Source organism: Anser anser (assembly GCF_964211835.1).
Source record: "Anser anser genome assembly, chromosome: 8".
Lineage (NCBI taxonomy): Eukaryota > Metazoa > Chordata > Aves > Anseriformes > Anatidae > Anser > Anser anser.
This window is the reverse complement of record NC_139728.1, coordinates 21,551,850-21,569,783: the sequence shown is the minus strand read 5'-3', so window position 1 is coordinate 21,569,783 and position 17,934 is coordinate 21,551,850. Positions and strand designations below refer to the sequence as shown.

The 17,934-nt window shown below is 47.6% G+C and overlaps 1 protein-coding gene across 15 annotated transcripts in view; it reads right to left on the bottom strand.

Moving 5' to 3' along the window:
- The window catches only part of ST3GAL3 (ST3 beta-galactoside alpha-2,3-sialyltransferase 3), a 180,295-nt gene that overhangs the window by 6,267 nt on the left and 156,094 nt on the right, over positions 1 to 17,934 (bottom strand). For 13 of the 15 annotated variants that reach the window (XM_083845538.1, XM_083845541.1, XM_083845539.1 and 10 more), the window contains one exon: positions 9,492 to 9,638. The exons of the other annotated variants lie outside the window; for them this stretch is intronic. In XM_083845538.1, the coding sequence (XP_083701664.1) occupies positions 9,492 to 9,638 (147 nt within the window). The remainder of the gene's footprint in view (positions 1 to 9,491; positions 9,639 to 17,934) is intronic. 15 annotated transcript variants of the gene reach the window in all.

Sequence of the window (17,934 nt, the reverse complement as noted above, 5' to 3'; positions counted from 1 at the left end):
TGGTAGCAAAGAAGCCTTTTTTCTGCCCTTGGATACTGGATGTGCTTTAGCTGCCCTGGCAAGTGGCTCTCTGTCCCTTCTGACTGCTTTGACTCTCTTCCCATGCACACCGAGCCGTTACTGCCTCATTTCCTAATCCTCCAGGGAGGATTGCTTACGTTCACAAAGCTCCTGCCCTAAGCCCTGAAGCTACACCTCAGCATCACAAGCAGCAGAGTCCAGCTATTTCCCTGTGAACCTGCAGCTCCAGCCAGGGGCAGAGCAGCCTGGATCACGCGCTGCCACCTCCAGCTTTGTGTCACCACGCGTCACACCCCTGCTGCTCCTGCGACCTGGCAGAGGGGCTCTGCCCTCGCTGCTCTGCTGCTGGCATCGAGCAGGCGCTCGGTCCAGCTCCTGCTTGTGCGAACAAACGGGCAGCTCGTCTGAGCCGTGGCCGGATTAATGAACGTCCCAGGAAGCTCCAGAGCCCCTCTTGTTGTTTGGGGTGCGGCTGGGATTTCCTTTGCTTCGGGTCTTTCCCTGCTTGCTCTTTTCAGTGGCGGCAGCAGCAGAGCCGCTCTGCCAGCACACACACTGTTAGAGCTGTCCATCGCAGGGGGTGGCAGTGGGCCTGATGTATGAGCGTTTGGTCACAGTTATTAGACCAAAATTTATCATCGGTTAAAGCTACCTTTCAGGACTATGCAAATGCAGCAGCCCCAGAACCACCTCTCCTTTCTTCTTGATTCCACAAGGAAGCACAAAACATCCTCTGTCCCTTCACGAGAAGCCAAGTGGAGTGTTTTAAGACTGAGAAAATGTTTCAGAGGCCAACCCACAAGGAAGGTAAGCTCACCATCTGCAGTCAATTACAAGTGGGGCAATGGCTCAGCTTCAGAGCATGCTCGTCTTATCAAGTCTGTTGCAATGCCATAAAATACAGGGAAATTAAATGAGAGCGAAGTCAACAAAGAATGCATTCAAGGAAAAGAGCAGGTTGCAAAGCCAGAGGTTTCTCAGTTCTGTTACATCCTCCACATTTCTGCAAGTCAGCAGCATTTCTCCCCAAAAACCCGCACAGAAACCACAGCAGCAGCAAGAAGCGGTGCTTCACTGGCAACATCCCTTGCCCAGAGCTCCTTTTCCAGCCTCCACTGCTGCTAATTCTCTTAATTCTCTTGTTTCATGGTTAAGAAAGAATCGCTCCCCGTTCCTCTATGCCCAGTCATTCTTACAGCAACTTGACATTTTAAACAGCTCTTTTAGCTCTTGCTTGTTCTTAATACATATACAGGGAACTGTTGTATCTCTTCTCAACCTTCATTCTACCAAGCTAAGAAGCCACGCTTTCTTCTTCTCCTACCAAAACAGGCTCTCCAGCTCCCCTAGGAAAACTGGGAGATTTCTCAGAAGTGCAGTTGCTCCCTCTGTCCTTATTTACTCTGAGTTCACTTGTGGTGAAGCAGGAAAAGGGCTCACCATTGCCTTGTGCAGTTCTCTTTCTACCAGGAGTCCTTTCCTTGAGTCTTCCCAGAGTTACATTTGCCTTTTTTTCCCCACCGTAATAGCCTTGCGTCCTGAATTATCCCCTAATTTATTAGTACACATCGAAGCACTTCCCTCCTCTGTCATTGTCAAATAATGCTTTCCCAGCTTATAATAAAAATTTCTGTTATTGTCCCAACTGAATGACTTTCCATTCATCCATTAGGTTCCATCCCATCCAGTTCACTCCTGTTCTGAGGGTGATCGTGCTCTTCCTGGATGGTCTTTTGATCTTCCTTTGTATTGACCACACCTGGCTTTATATCATCACAAATTCAACTTGCACACCACCGCCTCCTGTGCCAAAAATCATTAATGCAAATACTGAACATGACCTCCTCTGGGGGAACTCCCAGCCCTCCATTCAGTGCTGCTCTTTGTTTTCCTCTTCAGAGCCTGTTCACATACAGGTGTTGCACCAAACCGTAGCTTCTGAAGCTTAACTAATAATACCTTGCATGGCACAGTTTCACACGCCTAACTGAACTTCAGACGACTGATCTACTACACTTCCTCTGTCCCTGGAACGATTTAAAAAAAAAATCAAATAAAGATATTAAATTAGTTTTTGTAACCTGCCTTTGGTAAATCCATGTTGTGTTTGCTTTCAGGATTGAATTATTCTTTCATTTAAACTTTGCTCTGAAGTTCTGAGTAGTCCTTGAATAGTACCTCTGAGGTCAGATTAGGAGCTCTGAATTTGACAGGATTATTTTCCTTGCCTCGATCCCATCCCCCCATATTGGGGAAGAAGAAGAAAGGAAATAAAGGTATTATACCCACTATAATTTAATCCCACGGAACCACATGTAACCTAACAGATTTATTGAAGACCTTTTCCTCTGGACTTGCAGCTTAGCTGGCTCAACACCGCGGGCGTTAGGGACAGGGATCTTTCAGGCGTTCATACCTAGTGCATTAACTCGAACAGCTCCTGCCTTTCACTACTGACCCAGTCATTTTCTGTTTCTATGAACTTACCACCGTAAGTCGCCCTTTCCCTCATGTTCACCCCATCTCCCCTGTAGAGGTAACGTGTTCACTCACACAATTCCCACTTGGACTCTTTAATCCCTATGCCTTCCACATCCTTCACCTTCTTGGATGCCACAGCCCTCGTAAGTCTTTCCTCATTTCGATGTTATTTGCTTGCAGCGGGACCGTGTAGTATTTGTTTTATTTTCCCTTGCGAGATCTAATTCAGCCTGACTTTTGCTGGTTTTTGCTTTATCTCTGTCCTTTCCGACCAACAGGCTGAAGTCTCCTCTGCCTGATGCTTTCTCCTGCTCCTCCAGCATCACTCTGAAGAAGTTATTTACAAAGCTTCATCTCAAACCTCTTCCCGTCTGTTCTCCCCTTATTACAAACATGAATCGCAGACAATTTTTGCATTTTTGAGGAAAAAAAAAAAGTTCCCCTCTATAATGAGTCCATGAGCAATTCTGTGCATCTGTTTTTGGTAGCCACTTCTCCTAGGCTAAACCTAAATAGACTTGCATGTGCACACGTGTCCCAGCTCCACCGAGCACCCCCCGTGAGTGCTGCCCCAGCACTCAGCTTATCAAACTCTCCTCTTATCAAACTCCATTTTGGAAACAAAATCTGAGTTACAGAGCACCTCCTGTTGCCTTTCTGTTTAATTTAACAACAAAGGCACTTGACCAAAGGCTATTTCTAATGGCCCTCTGCAAGGTTTCCATGCCTGCTAAGATCAGCTCTGGAAGGCCACCAGCTCTCCTCGTCCCCTGGAGGTTGGTGAGAAGAGCTGTGCCAGCTGTGACACCTGGCAATACCTGGCCCCCCTCGACAGCAACGCTGGCTTCTGATGGACGTCTGCGGCTGACTTCTGACAGCACCCAGCACCGTTACAGAGGGCTGTGTACAACGTTGGGGTCAGCAGCTGGGCTCTACGCGCCTCTGAAGATCTTTGAACGCTTTGTCGTACAGAGATCCTCACCAAACCTTAATTCTGTTTTTATCCATGCTGCTATTAGGGCTCAGTGGCACCCCGAAAGCGTTACCGTATTTCTGTCCTACCAAACAATGCAATACCTGTGCTGCAGTCGTGACTGCTAGTCCATCAATCTTTCCTAGATTTGCATTACGCAGACACAGTCCTTACGCACAGGAACAGCATGTGAGGCCTTCGTTCCGCCAAAACGCTGTCAAACAGGTGGCTTTTAAACAAAGGCAAAAATGTATAAACCTCATCAGTCATCACCGCGGGCCCCAAGAAAAAGCACTGCCCTTTCAGAGGTCCCCCTGCCCCAGCCCCTAACCTCCCCCTCCAAAGCTGACCTCCATTTCAGTCCGCACCATTCCCTGTACTCCGATGGCAATTCATCAGCCAGGCTCGAATAGCTGTGTTTTCAGCCTATAAATCACCAGGCCAGACATCTGCCCTGCTTTCAAAGGAGTTTTGTTCTTCTTGCTGGCTACCGCGAACTTTTAGGTACTTGGAGGCCTGAAGCAGCCCCGTCACCCCCTCCCAAGCAACTTTCCCTGATTTAAAATGCAAAGGGCGGCTTCACAGAGAGAGTCCAGATGATGATAAAGCACTATTGTTTGTGCCTTTATGGGCCGAGAATCCAAACTGGATGTTTGCGGATTATTGTGAGAGGTGGCTGCTGGCAGGGAGAGACAGAGACAAAGCTGTGTGTCACGGCATGCTGCAGCCCACCTCCCCGGCCCTTGTGACAGCCCTTACACACCCTGAATGAGAAGCATTAGGAGCCGGTGTCCTCCAGCATCCCACAAAGACCTGCAGGGGAAGCGGAGCCAGGGATCAGAAAGAAGCCATCAAAGGCAGGCTCCCCCTGGGGTCAGGCAGCGAGTCCCTGAGGTGCCGGGCACAGCTGTATCAAAGGAGCTGACACCTCTGACAGCAGCGGCGCTGCTGCTTGATCTGCGGCTGCAGAGAACAGGAGAGCAGTCAGCAGCACCGCCGGCACAGCCACAGATGGGATCCGGACCGATAAGGGTGGCTTTCAAGCACGCGTTCCCCGTTTGTATCAGCCGTGAGTGCGGGGAAGGCGTTGTGTGGTGCCAGTCGCAGGGCCGAGCACGCAGAGGAAGGATGCTGGGAGCTGGTGCTGTGCTTCGTTCTCATGATTTAACACAGCCTCCTGCTCTCGGTTATGTTTTTACAACTCTAAACACTGTCACTTTCCCATCCTGCAGTAATTTCTGCCTGAAACACTAACCTGCTTTGCCATTAGCAGTGAAGTTGTATTGTAACACAGGCAGGTTCATTCATTTTCTTTTAATCCTGAAAAACTTTCGCTCCCTTTTAAAACGATTCCTTTTTTCCTCGCCTCCATTTCCATGTTTCCTTCTTTACGTTCCCAGTGGATCTGACACTTCTCCTACATTAACAGGAGACAGTGACCTGTGACAAAAATACACTTTTATGGAGTACTTGGGCAGGAAGCACTACAGGACATAGGCAAGAAATAAAAATATAATAAACTATAAAAAAAATCAGCTTGACGGCTCATCACCACGAAACCAGAAACAAGTGAGCATACACCTTGGCAAGGATTCATTCATTTTCTGTACAGCACTCAGGGAAGCAGCCAAGGGTCGAAAGCTGTTACAAGTTACTGGAAATAGGGAAAATAGTAACTGAAGGGAGATGACAGGCTTAGACCTTCTGCGTTTTGTAAGTTATAACAAGAAGGATCAGAGCTAAAAAATGACTTGTGAGAATTCACATGATGGCGTGAGGTCTATCGAGCAGCAGTCCCCCAGTAACGGACCAGAGAGCAGCAAGGTCACAGCGCCCAGAAAACCCTCATGGAAATGCACGCCAGGACTTCGCATCTCCAGCCGCAATGGGGAGAAGATCAGACCAAGGGAGAAGGTGCTGGGCAGCGGAGCTGTGATGCAGTTTTGCACTGCAAGTGCTGATTTTCCAGCTCACAGCCTGAAAGCATCACACCAGTGTGCTCCCAGCTCTCCAGAGCATGTTGATGAGCAGAAAAGGGTCTCCCCTACAAGGCCTGCCAGGGCAGAAACCAGCTGGAGCACACTGTGCTGCCCCCAGGACCGGGGGTAAGGAAACCACCCAGGTATAAACCGGAGAAATTTATTCCCACGGGCACTCACAAGAGCAGGAGAATCCACGTGCCTTTTGCAGCCACGCTAGGGCCCTAAGGGATTAATCACTGCATCCATTCCCCTGAACGGTAACACAGATAAAGCTCCAGAGCATCTGCCTCCTCGTGGAGCCTTTTCCTTTGGAGCAGGAAATGTCTGTCCAGCCCCTGGGAGTCTGAGATGCTGGAAGAAGCAGTGGAGGCAGCTGCCTCCTGCGGTAGCAATAACAGCACTGTTTGGGACCTTGAGGGCTTCTACCCCGTCGGGGAAAGCAAAGACTAAGCAAAACTGTACACCCAGGCTGCCTGATCGCCTCTTGGAAATTCAGCCATCGGTCCCACAGAGCAACAGGAAAAATCACATGCATTTCCACAGAGATTTTATCACCTCAGTCTTGGCATGGGAGAGGCATCTCCGCCCAGCTGTGAGCAAGCAAGTGTATTTTGCTGGCTTTTTTTTTTTTATGTAATCAGAACAAATTCCTCAGAGATGAGTCACAGGGTTTCAAGGGTGTCCAGGGAGATGTCAAGCAGGCCTCAAGTGTAAATCAGTGACACACCTTGCTGAGAGGGCGCACGCTCCTCGCAGACCCTTTCCCCCTGCAGACACAAGACAAGGGAACGGGATGGATGGATGTCTCCGGGAGGATCCCATATGCCACACACACACACACGTGGCACCTCCAGACCCAGGACGTCAATGTTTACATTTCCTCTGTAAAGACAGGGATGGTTTCAGGGTGGAGCTGGAGTGCTTCCCTGCAGCTGCTCTCGAGGCTTAAACACTGAAGATTTGTCAGTCATTCAGACTGGAGGACCCTGGCAGTCGGATTATGGGATGGGGTCGTGTTTAGGGAGCCAGCCAGGGCCATGCCTCGCATGCCGCTTGCTCTCTTCTTATAGCCACAAGAATGAAGCTGTAGGTGTTGGGACCATCACAGAGCCCCCAGATGCCTGCTGGTGCAGCTTCAGTTGGGCTCAGTTTCCACCCCTACCAACAGTTCACCGTTATTTAACACTCTCAGCTTCCTGGAGGACCAGGAAGAATTAGATGAAGACACAAACCTGGAGGTCCAAAGGTAACACCGAGGAAGATGCCCCAGTGCGCCTTTAGGTATCAGAGCAGATGGAAGAGATGAAAACCTTTTTGAGCTTGGCTCTGGGTCAGTCTCATTTCACCAATACAATGGCAAGGTTTGCCCCAAGGTGCCAACAAAGGTCAGCCTCTAGATTTGCAAACCACGTGCAGGTCTCTGAGTGAGTGTGCAGAGTGCTTCCAGGCCGGAGTGGGGCAAATCTTCGTTCGTGAGTTACCTGAGGACAACTGCAGAAGACAGAACCCACCTATCATGCCCTTCGCCCTCAGGTGACTAACAATTACCAGCTACCATTAATATTAAATGGGAGAGAAAGAAATGCAATCCTCTTTCTGCTCTTCACATTCCACAATATCACAAACGATTTGTCATACAGGGAGGGGCAGAGGCAGGAGGGGCATTAATTATTGATACTCGGGAACAGACGGCTTTTCTTGTACCAGGGCAGAGAAATGTAAGAGGAGCCTGCGGGTGAGCACGTGAGGATTAGACGGGCAGACACCGATCATATAACCAGCCTTCAGATGGAACAGGAACCTTCCTCCCAGCACCAGCTCAGCAGAGCTCTCATCAGCAGCCCCGGCTGCGGAAAAAAACCCACTGACATCTAAATTAGTGAGGCTCCACCAGACCTTTCAACGCACCCTCACCTCCGTACAGAAGAGCCTGGACATGCCAACTGACAGCTCCCAGACAACAGAGGCCTGTCAAACCACGCACAGACTCTCTCAGAGACCCAGCTGGTTGCATTTCACATGTTCATCCCCATCTACTGCCCTGTGCCTGGCCAGCTTTATCCCTCAGACCTCATACAAACACTGCCCAAGAGCGACTCCCTCCTGTCTCCCGCTGGCTTCTGCAGCTCGCTCAGGGTGCTGACCTCGAGAATCAAAAATCCAAGCAATCTGCACTGGCAGCTTCAGATGTGTCTGCTGGCTAGCTCCAGGAGCCAAAAGATGGGGTAGCAGGCCTGGAAAAATAGGCCTAAGTGCATGCAGGTGTGATAAGGCCCAGGGTGCCACGCGCAGCCCACTGGCAGAAATAAAGAACACGGCAGAAGGTGGCCAAGAATGGAGGAGGAACGGGAAGCTCACGGCAGAGCTCGTACTTCACTGCACACCCCTCTCCGTGGTGCTTCCTGACTTCTTCCTCTGAACTCCTCTTTCAAAAAGAGTTGTTCGTAAGAGCTTTTCTGCTCCCTGCTGATGTTTGGCAGCTTTTAGCACGAGGGGGTGGGCGGGTGCAAGAGTAACACCGAGTGCCAGGGCCCAGCCATTCCCTCTAACGTACTGCACGCTGCGTTACTTGCATCAGGGCCTCCCAGGTGAGGCCTTGGAGCATTTTAATGCCTCTCCTGCAGCAGAGGGCCACAGCCTGTCATCCAGTGCCTTTTGCCAACTCCTTCCTTCAACCCATGCAAGGAGCAAGAGGAAGATAACTTCATTCTTGTCAGCTCCAGCGTGGGTGTACTTGATGTCAGAGACATCTTCTAGGTTGCAAACCAGGCTCGGCACAGGACACCTGCTGTGAGTATCCCCATGTCCAAGAGCAGACAGTCTTGGAAGAGACAGACTTTCCTGCTCCCTCCACAGGCCCAGAAGGTACCTCAGGATCACAATGATGTATCGTGAGGTACTTTCCTTGACATATTTAGGGACCTCCTCACAGTCTTTTCCCAATCTCACTTTCTTCTCTTGGTCTCTACTGAGAGGTTGTTCCAAAGCCTCATTGCTATGATAATTAGAAATGCTCTTTCCATTTCTCAAGCTGACCGGTACCGATTGCTAATTCCTCTCAGTCAGCCTAAGGCTGTGCAGCCTGAGTCCTAAGACATGTATGATCTTATGATTTGGAAAAACACCACCTCCAGGCTTCCCTCCTGACCTGGATCAATGGCACAGTGGTTGAGGTGACAAATAAAAGCGCCAGCAGACAGCAGCCGTCCATGAACAACACAACTGTTCTCTCCCTCTGAACATCACTCTGTTTTCACAATGTGGAGTAGGACAGAGAAAGTTCCCCTATCCAGTGAAGCAGAGGAGCAATTTTAGAAAATCTGGGCCACATCTGTGCTGGAAAAGACAGGGCTCTACCAAAAAATTCAGCAGCTTTTCCCACTACAGAAGGTGCTGAGGCCAGTGACAAAGCTTACTCTAGTTCAGCACAGGAAATGGCCAGACCTGAAATACTGCTGCATTATACCACCATGAGAGCTTTTTTTCCTCTAAAAGGGCTGTTTGTCTCACTGGGATAGCACCAGCAAATGTTTCTAAGGTAGATGTGGCTTTGAAGAGCAGCCTCCATGCGTTTACACTAGCTAACTGCTGCTTCGGTCAGCCTGCACAGGCTAATCTCACCTCCCCCATGTTTCACAGGGGCTGAGCAGGGGATCATCTAGCAGAAGAAGCACATGGATTAGAGAGCAATACAACAGATCACAAAGCTGTAGCAGGCCACATCTTTTCAGCCCCTGAGCATATTTGTTCCCTTTCACCCGGCTCAACATTTAAGCAAAACTTTTCTCTGCTGCTCTGAGAATAAGGAATCACATTATATGCACATTCCAGAGAACTTTTCCCAGCAGAAATAACTGTTTTTAACACACATTGCGCTTGGCGGAATGTCTGGAGTTTTACGGGCAAATGCCTGGGTGGAGCTGTTGTTTGACCCACGCAGGAAAGCTGGGAGTCGATCACCGTCCCGGGCAGGCTCTGCGGTCGGGGTGGTCGGTGGGCTTGGGAAGACGACGTGCTCAGCAGGAGCTCCCTACCTCTTTGATGGCGGACATCTTGATGTTCTCATAGTAGTGCAGCGGTGCATTGGGGGAACTCATGTCATAGCCAAACCCAGCTACCGCCACCTCATCACAGTTGTGGAGCGCCATGGTTATTGCTACGCTTCCCAAGGTGGGGATGTTCTGAGAGGAAAGAAAGCAGGAATGGAAGTCATTAGCAAGTCGCCATTTCTATTGTCAAAGATTTCCTCTTATTGTCTCTGCTAAAAAGAAAAACTACTACTACTAAGCACAAAATCCAGAACAAGGTATTTGGCTACATCTGCACATCAGATGCCCAGTGCCAGTTTGCAGGGTCAGCAGCTTCCCAACTTGTAAAGAAAATCCTGTTAGCCTGCTTCCTGCAAAGCACCTGGCACAAAAGCAATGGCTCTTGTTTGAGACACCATGACCCAGCTCTTCAGGGGAGTATTGCAGGGCAGAGGGACTAATGCAAATAGTCAGATTCCTGTCCCACAGCTTTGCTTTCCTGGGAATAGGGCAGCAGACGAGCTGGAAGATGAGTCTCAGTGGACATGTTAGTTTTCTGAAACTAATAAATACGTAAAGGCTGGATTCCAGGTCTACACATATTACTGACCTCCAGCTAGGAGCTAGACTAATGAGGTATACTTGTCCCAAATGAGCCACCACACCAGAGTGGAAGTGAGGAATGGTACAATGCTCTATTTTAGTGCTTTAGTGCTTTAACAAAAGCAGTTAAAGGAGGCGCGTAAACAGCTCTAGAAGATGGAGAGGAGACCAGGCAGACCCACTGTGCACTGAGACTCCTTCCTGTGCTCGGGGGCAGCCCCACAGGCAAAGGGCACTGTCCTGTGCCACACTCCTAGCCCAGCATACTGGGAAGCCATTCAAAAACTGCCACTAGTCCTCTGAGCCGGGACACCCCTGATTGTCCTCTCCCTGCTGTTGACTTGCCATTTGCACTAAAGTCCAGCCTCAGCCCTTCCCATTTCATCTGGCTTCTACAGTGCTGCTGTACGGTGCTCTTGCACGTCCAAATGAACATGACTGCTGTGATGGATGAGTGTTTCCAGTGTAAAAACCCAGCTCACAGACATTTCTAACTCCCCTTTAACCAGATCAATCTGCTAAGGTAGCTTTACCCCAGGGGCTAGGGAGAGGCTGAGAAATCCACCCACATATCTTATCATTATTTGTAAGACATCCAACACCACCATATCAAAGGTATCATGAATTCAGAGGGCATGCTCAGACAGTCACTGAGGGTGACAGCCTCTCAGCTGAGATGTAGAAACCAAATGTGCGCTTACATCTTGCGTGTAAGAGGGGTTACCCTGTACCAGTGAGCAATGCTATTGCATTTCACCCCGTGTTCACAACAGACTGGGAACGCACATGTTTTGAGTTTCTGCCTCTCATTCAAAGGAACCCGCTTTTGGCAACGCACTCCTGTGCTCACTTCTGATTGCCTGACCATGTCCCAAGTCTGATGTTTTCCAAGGGAAGAACTCCACCCATACCTAGCTGAGATGAGCAGAGCTGGGAGCACAACCCACGTGCTATGGAGAACTCAACACGCTCTGCATAACAACGCACTGATGTTACACTAATATGCAGACAAACGTGCAAAAACGCAAAAACTGCTCACGTCTAAATAAATGATCATTAAATTCAAACATCTGCAACGCAACTGTAACAGTGCGCATTTGAAATGAAAAGACCTTACTACATCCTCCTGTGCCAGCTCTAGATGTTAGGAAAAGAAAGACAGAGTCATTTCGGTTTTGCTGTTTAACTTCATTTTATAATGACCACGTCTGCCACAAACAATATTGGTTTTATTCTGGTTAATTTAGTTAATTGTTAATTCACTAGTCGTCATAAAATCTCAAGGATGGGCTTAGAAAAAACAGAAAAAGTTTACTCAGCAAGGATAAGAAAATTCCACTGAATTTCAAAGTACACAAGAATATCCTGTCTTCCCATGTGTGGCAATTCAAATTCAGATATTCTCAGCTTTATGTTTTACATAGGAAATGACACTCAGATGTCGCTCGAATTGCATCAGCAGATACGTGGACGTGCCACAAAACCGTTTCCCTTAGCTGAGCTATAGTTACAGTGTCCAAAACACAGCGAGTAAATGGTTACGTTTTTGAGAACATGTCACTGTTGGAGAATACGATGGAGTTGACACCACCCACACTTACACGCGGCCCATTCCCACGGTACAGCTCGAGGGAGACACGGGGTCTTTGCCTGGAGGGAATTTTACTGGCTAAGTTAACTTTCAAGAGCTAACTTTCTAATGTGAGTCTTGCAAAACCACAGAGAATTAATCATACTACCCAACCTTAATGGGAGAACTGCCAAACCACCATAACTTTCTTTCAAGTATATTCTTATTTCTGTCTGGAGAATAACTGATAACAGAAATCAAAAGTGAACTTTCCTTTGGTCACCAAATACCTGCTTCACTTTACTCTATGTATAAATCCTGCAATAGCCTTTATGGAAAAATAGGGGATAATTTTCTAATCTACTTCTGTCCTTTAGTAGTTCCTGGCATCCCAGTATCTCAGTACTGCCTGCTCCTCTGTAAAATGATTAAAATATCAAAGATCTCCTAACCTCCAGTTTTAAGGCAAACAATCTGTTTAAGACCCAGTAATATCAAAAGTTCAAATTGTACCCTTAGCAAAATAATTTTGTGTTGTCCTAAAATCATGTTCAGAAACAGATGATCTGATGACAGTTTTTAATTAAGCGATGCCTTATTTATATTCATACCTATGGTGGCTACAGCCTATTACATTTGTCCCCCTTGAAGACCAAGATTTGTATCCACTTACACTTTTACTGCTGAAATGAAGCTTCACATCCTGCTGCTGCAGTCAGATCCACGAGGAATAGAAAGGACCACTCAGAAAATTCTTGCAGAAATTATCATCCCTGCTACTCACCGAGTGCAGTGGATGCACCAAGGCAGAGCCCACCCTTAGTAATGGCATGGTTTACAGAACCACGAAGAAGAAGAAGAACACAAGTACGAACTCTGCGTGCCCACAGATGCACGTGGATCAAATGCACAAAACAGGGGTGTTTGCCCCAGACCGCTTCTGTTGAAGAGGAATCAACCATCAGACAGATTAAACAGGAACTGGGGAATCTGAGAGACTTCTGGGAGGCAAAAAAATGGAGCCAGTATGAACAGAAGTATAAAAGCAGCACGACTGATGGTTAAGCACATGTCATTTTTAAGTCAATAGAATTCTTTGGTCCTGATTTGGTGTAAACCATAGAAACTGAGCAGTTTTCTCCTGTGACAGCCTGCTGAGTTTCTGCTCCTCCTTATCTCTGCTGAAAATGAAGCACTGCCTCTTGTCCACCTGGCTCAAGAAAGAGAAGGACCTGTAGGATCTAGGGACAGATCCTGGGCTGTAACTGCAGAGAAGCCAACCCAGCAGTGTTCTCCAGATCCAGAGGAAAGGGGTCTCCTCTTTTCTCAGCAGAGAATTGGCAAATGAGAGGGAACACGTATCAGAGAGAGGGAACAGTTATAATTATTCTCTGGCTGCATCTACACAGCTTCCAAGCTCTCCTGATTGTTTGGTGGCACTTAAATTGGTTTGCTGCTAAACTCTAATCTGGACCTAATGAGCCAGTACAGCCTACGGGGCAAGCTGGGGGACAGGTCACTCCAAAAGAAGCTAGGCATCCTGGACATGGTGTGCCAAACCTGGCTTGCTATGCCCTGCACAGTGCGTCAGTGCTATCTCAGCACACACACCCTTGTGCCGTGCCCCAAAGACATACCAAAGCAACCACCACACCTCTTGTGTTGAGTTATGAAAATAAAACTCTCTCAAACAACTGAGCAGGCCTCTTGTTATTTTAGGCCATTACTAGGGGAAAAAAAATCCCAACATTTCCCCTCAGGGTTCATAATCCTGTCTTCCTGCTCATGGCACTGTACGTGCCTGGGTACTCCTGTACCACCAAGCAGTGCTGCTTTCAACCAGATGGCTTGGCAGTAACCGAGAAGCGTACCTGAAAACCTCTTAATGCCTAAAAATGTTTGGCCTACACATCCCCGGTGTGTGGAGCTGTGCCAGCCTTCTGCGTGTCAGCAACCCAAAGCACCTGGTGGCCCATGATCCACTAGGCCTAGGCTAGACTTCCACTTCTGCTGGGATGGTAGATATTCCAACTAGGCCAATGAGGTCCTTGTTTTGGAGAGAAGGGTTAATACACCTATGATAAGGCCTCTTGCACAATCCTTCTCTTCTTCAGCCCTGGCCACAACAGGGCCGGACAGGCACCTGGACAGGACCGATACACCAGAGGAGGCTGGTGAAGGATGTGGCTCTGAGCAGAGGCATGCCTCTGAGAGGCACCCGGGCCCTGTCACACACTGGGATACTGCTTTCCATGAAAGCAGAAGGCAAACTAACAGCAAACACAGTAGTGGTGAGCACCATGTCACCATGGCGGAGCTGCACAAAGGTGGCCTGTGCATACAGGGCATGGCTCCTTCCAGGAGCTGCTGGCATGATGCCTTCCATAAGTGAGGTGAGCACTTGCATGGCGGGTCCTGAGTAAGAATAGCATAAAGAGAAGAGATGCAAAGATCTATACAAAGGTCTTGTGTAGGGTCAGGGAGCACTGCAAGCTCCATATGGTGCAAACACAGCCAGGCTGCAACACCAGGTCAGGGAACCAGAAATATCATTTGCAATACAGACATACGACAGGTTCTCCTAAATCCTCCTCTGTTGTTCTCTGCTGCAAGAGGAAAAATGAAAGGATTGTCTTCAAGACATTGCTGTTTCATCTTCCAATGGACCCTCTGAAGAGACCTTCTGCTCATAGAAAAAAATAAGACATTAACAAGATGAACACCAACCCTTCTTTGGACTTAATGGAGGCTGAGCATCACCTCCGGACCTGTGCCGGAGATCCAGTGCTGGCAACTCAGCCAGGGGACTGTAACTGATTTTTGCTTGGTGCATGTGAAAATCTCTTAGTGCTTTTCATTCCATGCCCGGGTCACTCCTGTGTCACTGCCTTCTGGACTGGAAGGAAATGACTGCTGTAAATCTGTTTTTAGAAATATCTGACTCCCTTAATATGCTAAATGAATTCCAGTTATTTATGGGATTTCACTTAGCTCAGGGTAAAGCATATTGGATTGTTCAGACTATTTCAATTGTTACCTTTTTAAATAAAAGGGTGAATGCTGCTAAATAATAATTCCCCCAAAACTATACCGCAACTAGATACTCAAATTGGTTTGACTATTACATTAATTAATTTGAGGGAAAACTTGAAAATTCACTTACCCGAGAAAAATTGCTACCATAGTTTTATCAGTTGCAGACCTGATCACTTAATAGCAATAAAACTTTAAAAACAAACGAAATACAAAATAAAACTATAAAGAGCCATCACGTGCTATACGGAACAGCCACCACATTTTCTTTTTGTTCATTTATGTTTGCACAGGAACAACGTGAAAAATACTTTTTGCTTCCCTTAGCTAGCAAGTTTGGAAATATGTCATAAAAGGGAATCTAGCATCACTTGTTGTGAACAGATAAGTGCCTGTCATTCTGCAGAGTGGTCCCGGTCACAGGAGATTCCATAGCTACCTCCATCCATGCACAGAATCAGCTATAATATTGGGCTTCAAGAGACAAAACAGAACATCTCCAACACTTCCTTCCTGTCCCATAGTTGTCCCTTGCTGTGAGCACAAGGGAGCCTCCAGAACTGGCAGAGTTTGCAGCAGAGCAAAACGGAAAGGCTAGGGACCTGAGCCTGCAGACACGACAAGGTGCCCAGCAGCTTCAGTTTAGCCACCTCACTGCTGAGCTCCTACACAACCTAGCCTAAGTCTAACACCTTTGATGGCATCTAACCTGATGCACAAGCTCTGATCCACCATTTGTAATAGAGCACATTCCCGTTCAACGCAAAGAGTGTTTCTTAAGGACTGAAAAAGTTAACAGAAAGCAGCCAAAGGCATGACTTCACTACATTAGCTGCTCCGTGGTAACCATGTATGTGCTTTACCAGGGTCATCACTGGCATCTCCAGAAAGACTGCCTGCCCACACTATGTAATAGCAAAGAGAAGCCCTGGGGCACAAAGTGCTAACGCTCCAGCATCAGAGGTTAATCCCCAAGTGCATGCGGGCTGTCAGCACCCTGAAGAGGTGCTAATCCATGGTGGGGTGCCTGATAACACTCCTGCACATGGCTCCTCCTTCAGCAAGTTGGTGCTGAGGCTGGGTGAAGTCCAGAGGTGGATGTTTTACCTTCCTAACAAGGTCTGTATATCCAGACATTTCCAGGACAGGAACAAACCAAAGGCTTTCAATTCTGGGCAGCAGAATTTAGTCTCAGGAGAAGCTCAGTCATAAGCAGTTCCATGGATGCACTGTACCAGCAGCGAGAAATACAAGCGCCACTCTGCGCTGGAGTTCCTGATCAGAGACCTGACAACTCGTGTCATCTGAAATGCCCTCCCAGCCACCTCATACCATGGCTCACCAGCCAGAAAGTCACGGATCAAATGGCTCTGAGCACTACTGAATGGATAGGACTATTCACTATAGAGTGAAAAGCACCACAGCAATAACCATCACATTGTTTCACATGCAACAGGCAATGCCACCTCTGAACTGATGTTCGTGTTTGTCCTCCAGTAACTTGTCTCAAATGCGAGGTAGGTTATTGCATGCCTGAATTACCAGCTGCAATGCCACTGCTGTTGGGGTTCAAGCCCAAAAGACCTGCATACACAGAACTTCCACCAAAACACAAACCACAGGCATACACCATTGTCTAGTTAGTCAGCCAGGCCTGTGCCCACTCATTAAGAGGATTCTTTAATCAAGGAGAGTAGCTCATTTCTCTTGTGTTAAACCAGCTTCAGGCATTCACGTCTTTAATCTTCCCCAGACACTGCTAGGATCCTACACTGAAGTTCTTCTTTATTATCATTTTATCCCAAGAAAAGAGAAGTCTCTATGTAGGAGGAAAGAGCTCTCCCTTTTCTGAAGACTTAAGTAAATGGGCTGACAAAACTGAAAAGCTTTACTTGTCCCAGAGAGAAGTCACTGCTCACTGTGGGTGATCAGTTTTGCTCCTTGCTCAGACTGCCAGCCACCAATACCACAAGCTCAATCTAAATACGTCTGAGTTGCACCCCCCTGCTATCCTCCAGAACCATCTGGCCCAAATTATATTATCAAAGCAGAGGCTGTTACTACATTCAGCCTTTATTGAATCCTGGGAAAAAACGCTTTGAGATCAGCCCTGAACTATTTTACTAGCTCTCCTCAACCTTGCTGAAAAAGCCACCAAATTACAAAGTTAATTGGCAGCACATTGTTACCATATGTGGTGTGCAGGAGGCACACTGAAGTTTATTTAGGCATCAGGACCAAAGAGGAGTGGAATATTACTGCCCTTTGTGAGGATTTCATATTAGCCTCGATTACTGAGGCATCCCTAGCACTGATCCTCCTGTGTGTAGCTTGCCCATCACACCACCCGTGCATTTCAGCACGGAGGCACCAACCTGCCCCCATGCAGGTTGCTTTTTTCTTGAATAAAGTTTCCCAAGCCATCTTGCAGCCCTACAGCATGACCGAACCCAAGCAGCTATGCTCTGCAGCTGCTGTGTGAGCTACGTTCACATAGCTTTCTTGTGGAGCAATGCTCCTTGCTCTAGCTTGCCTCACAGGGCCAACTCATCTTGCTGGATCCCTCTCAAATCATTAAGCGGAGTTGGATTCTTGGCCTACATGGCTCTGATTTCCATTCATCCCATTCAAATTCTCAGAGAAACAAAGTCAAATCTGTATCACCAGGGTTCTCCTCAGCCTCTTTATACTGGCAGCAGTGGCTTCCTTTGAAGCATTCACACTGATGCAGCAGTGTTCACTAGCGTGAAGTCCAATCAGGTCAACAGCAGTCTGTACTTGATGTCTGCAGTAAAAGTTGTACCAACAGGCTACAGGTGCTCTCCTCGTTTTTAATCTCTGACAGAATCACTATATTAAACCTTCCTTGCCCAGACACACAGGGTATACTAACATCCCGGCCCCACACACGTACCTGCACCTGCAGAGCTCTTTCTGCCCCATCTCAAGGAACAACCTACAATTTACACAACCTAGCAGGGGTCATGGGCAGAGATTGCTTGCCTTAAAGCTCCATAAACTATTTTTTAATGCACTTTCATGAAGTGAAACATGAGGTTTCAATTTAGTTTCCTTCATTTCCCAATCTGATCTGTGTTAAACAACCTATCAAAACCTCATAAACTTCAGTTCACAGCATTTTCATTTCCGGATTCTCTCCTCTCCTCTCAGCTTAAGTAATATCTTGTGTATTAAAATAACGTGTTTAAAAATAAAAACAAATCTGAAAAAAATAAAGGCAAA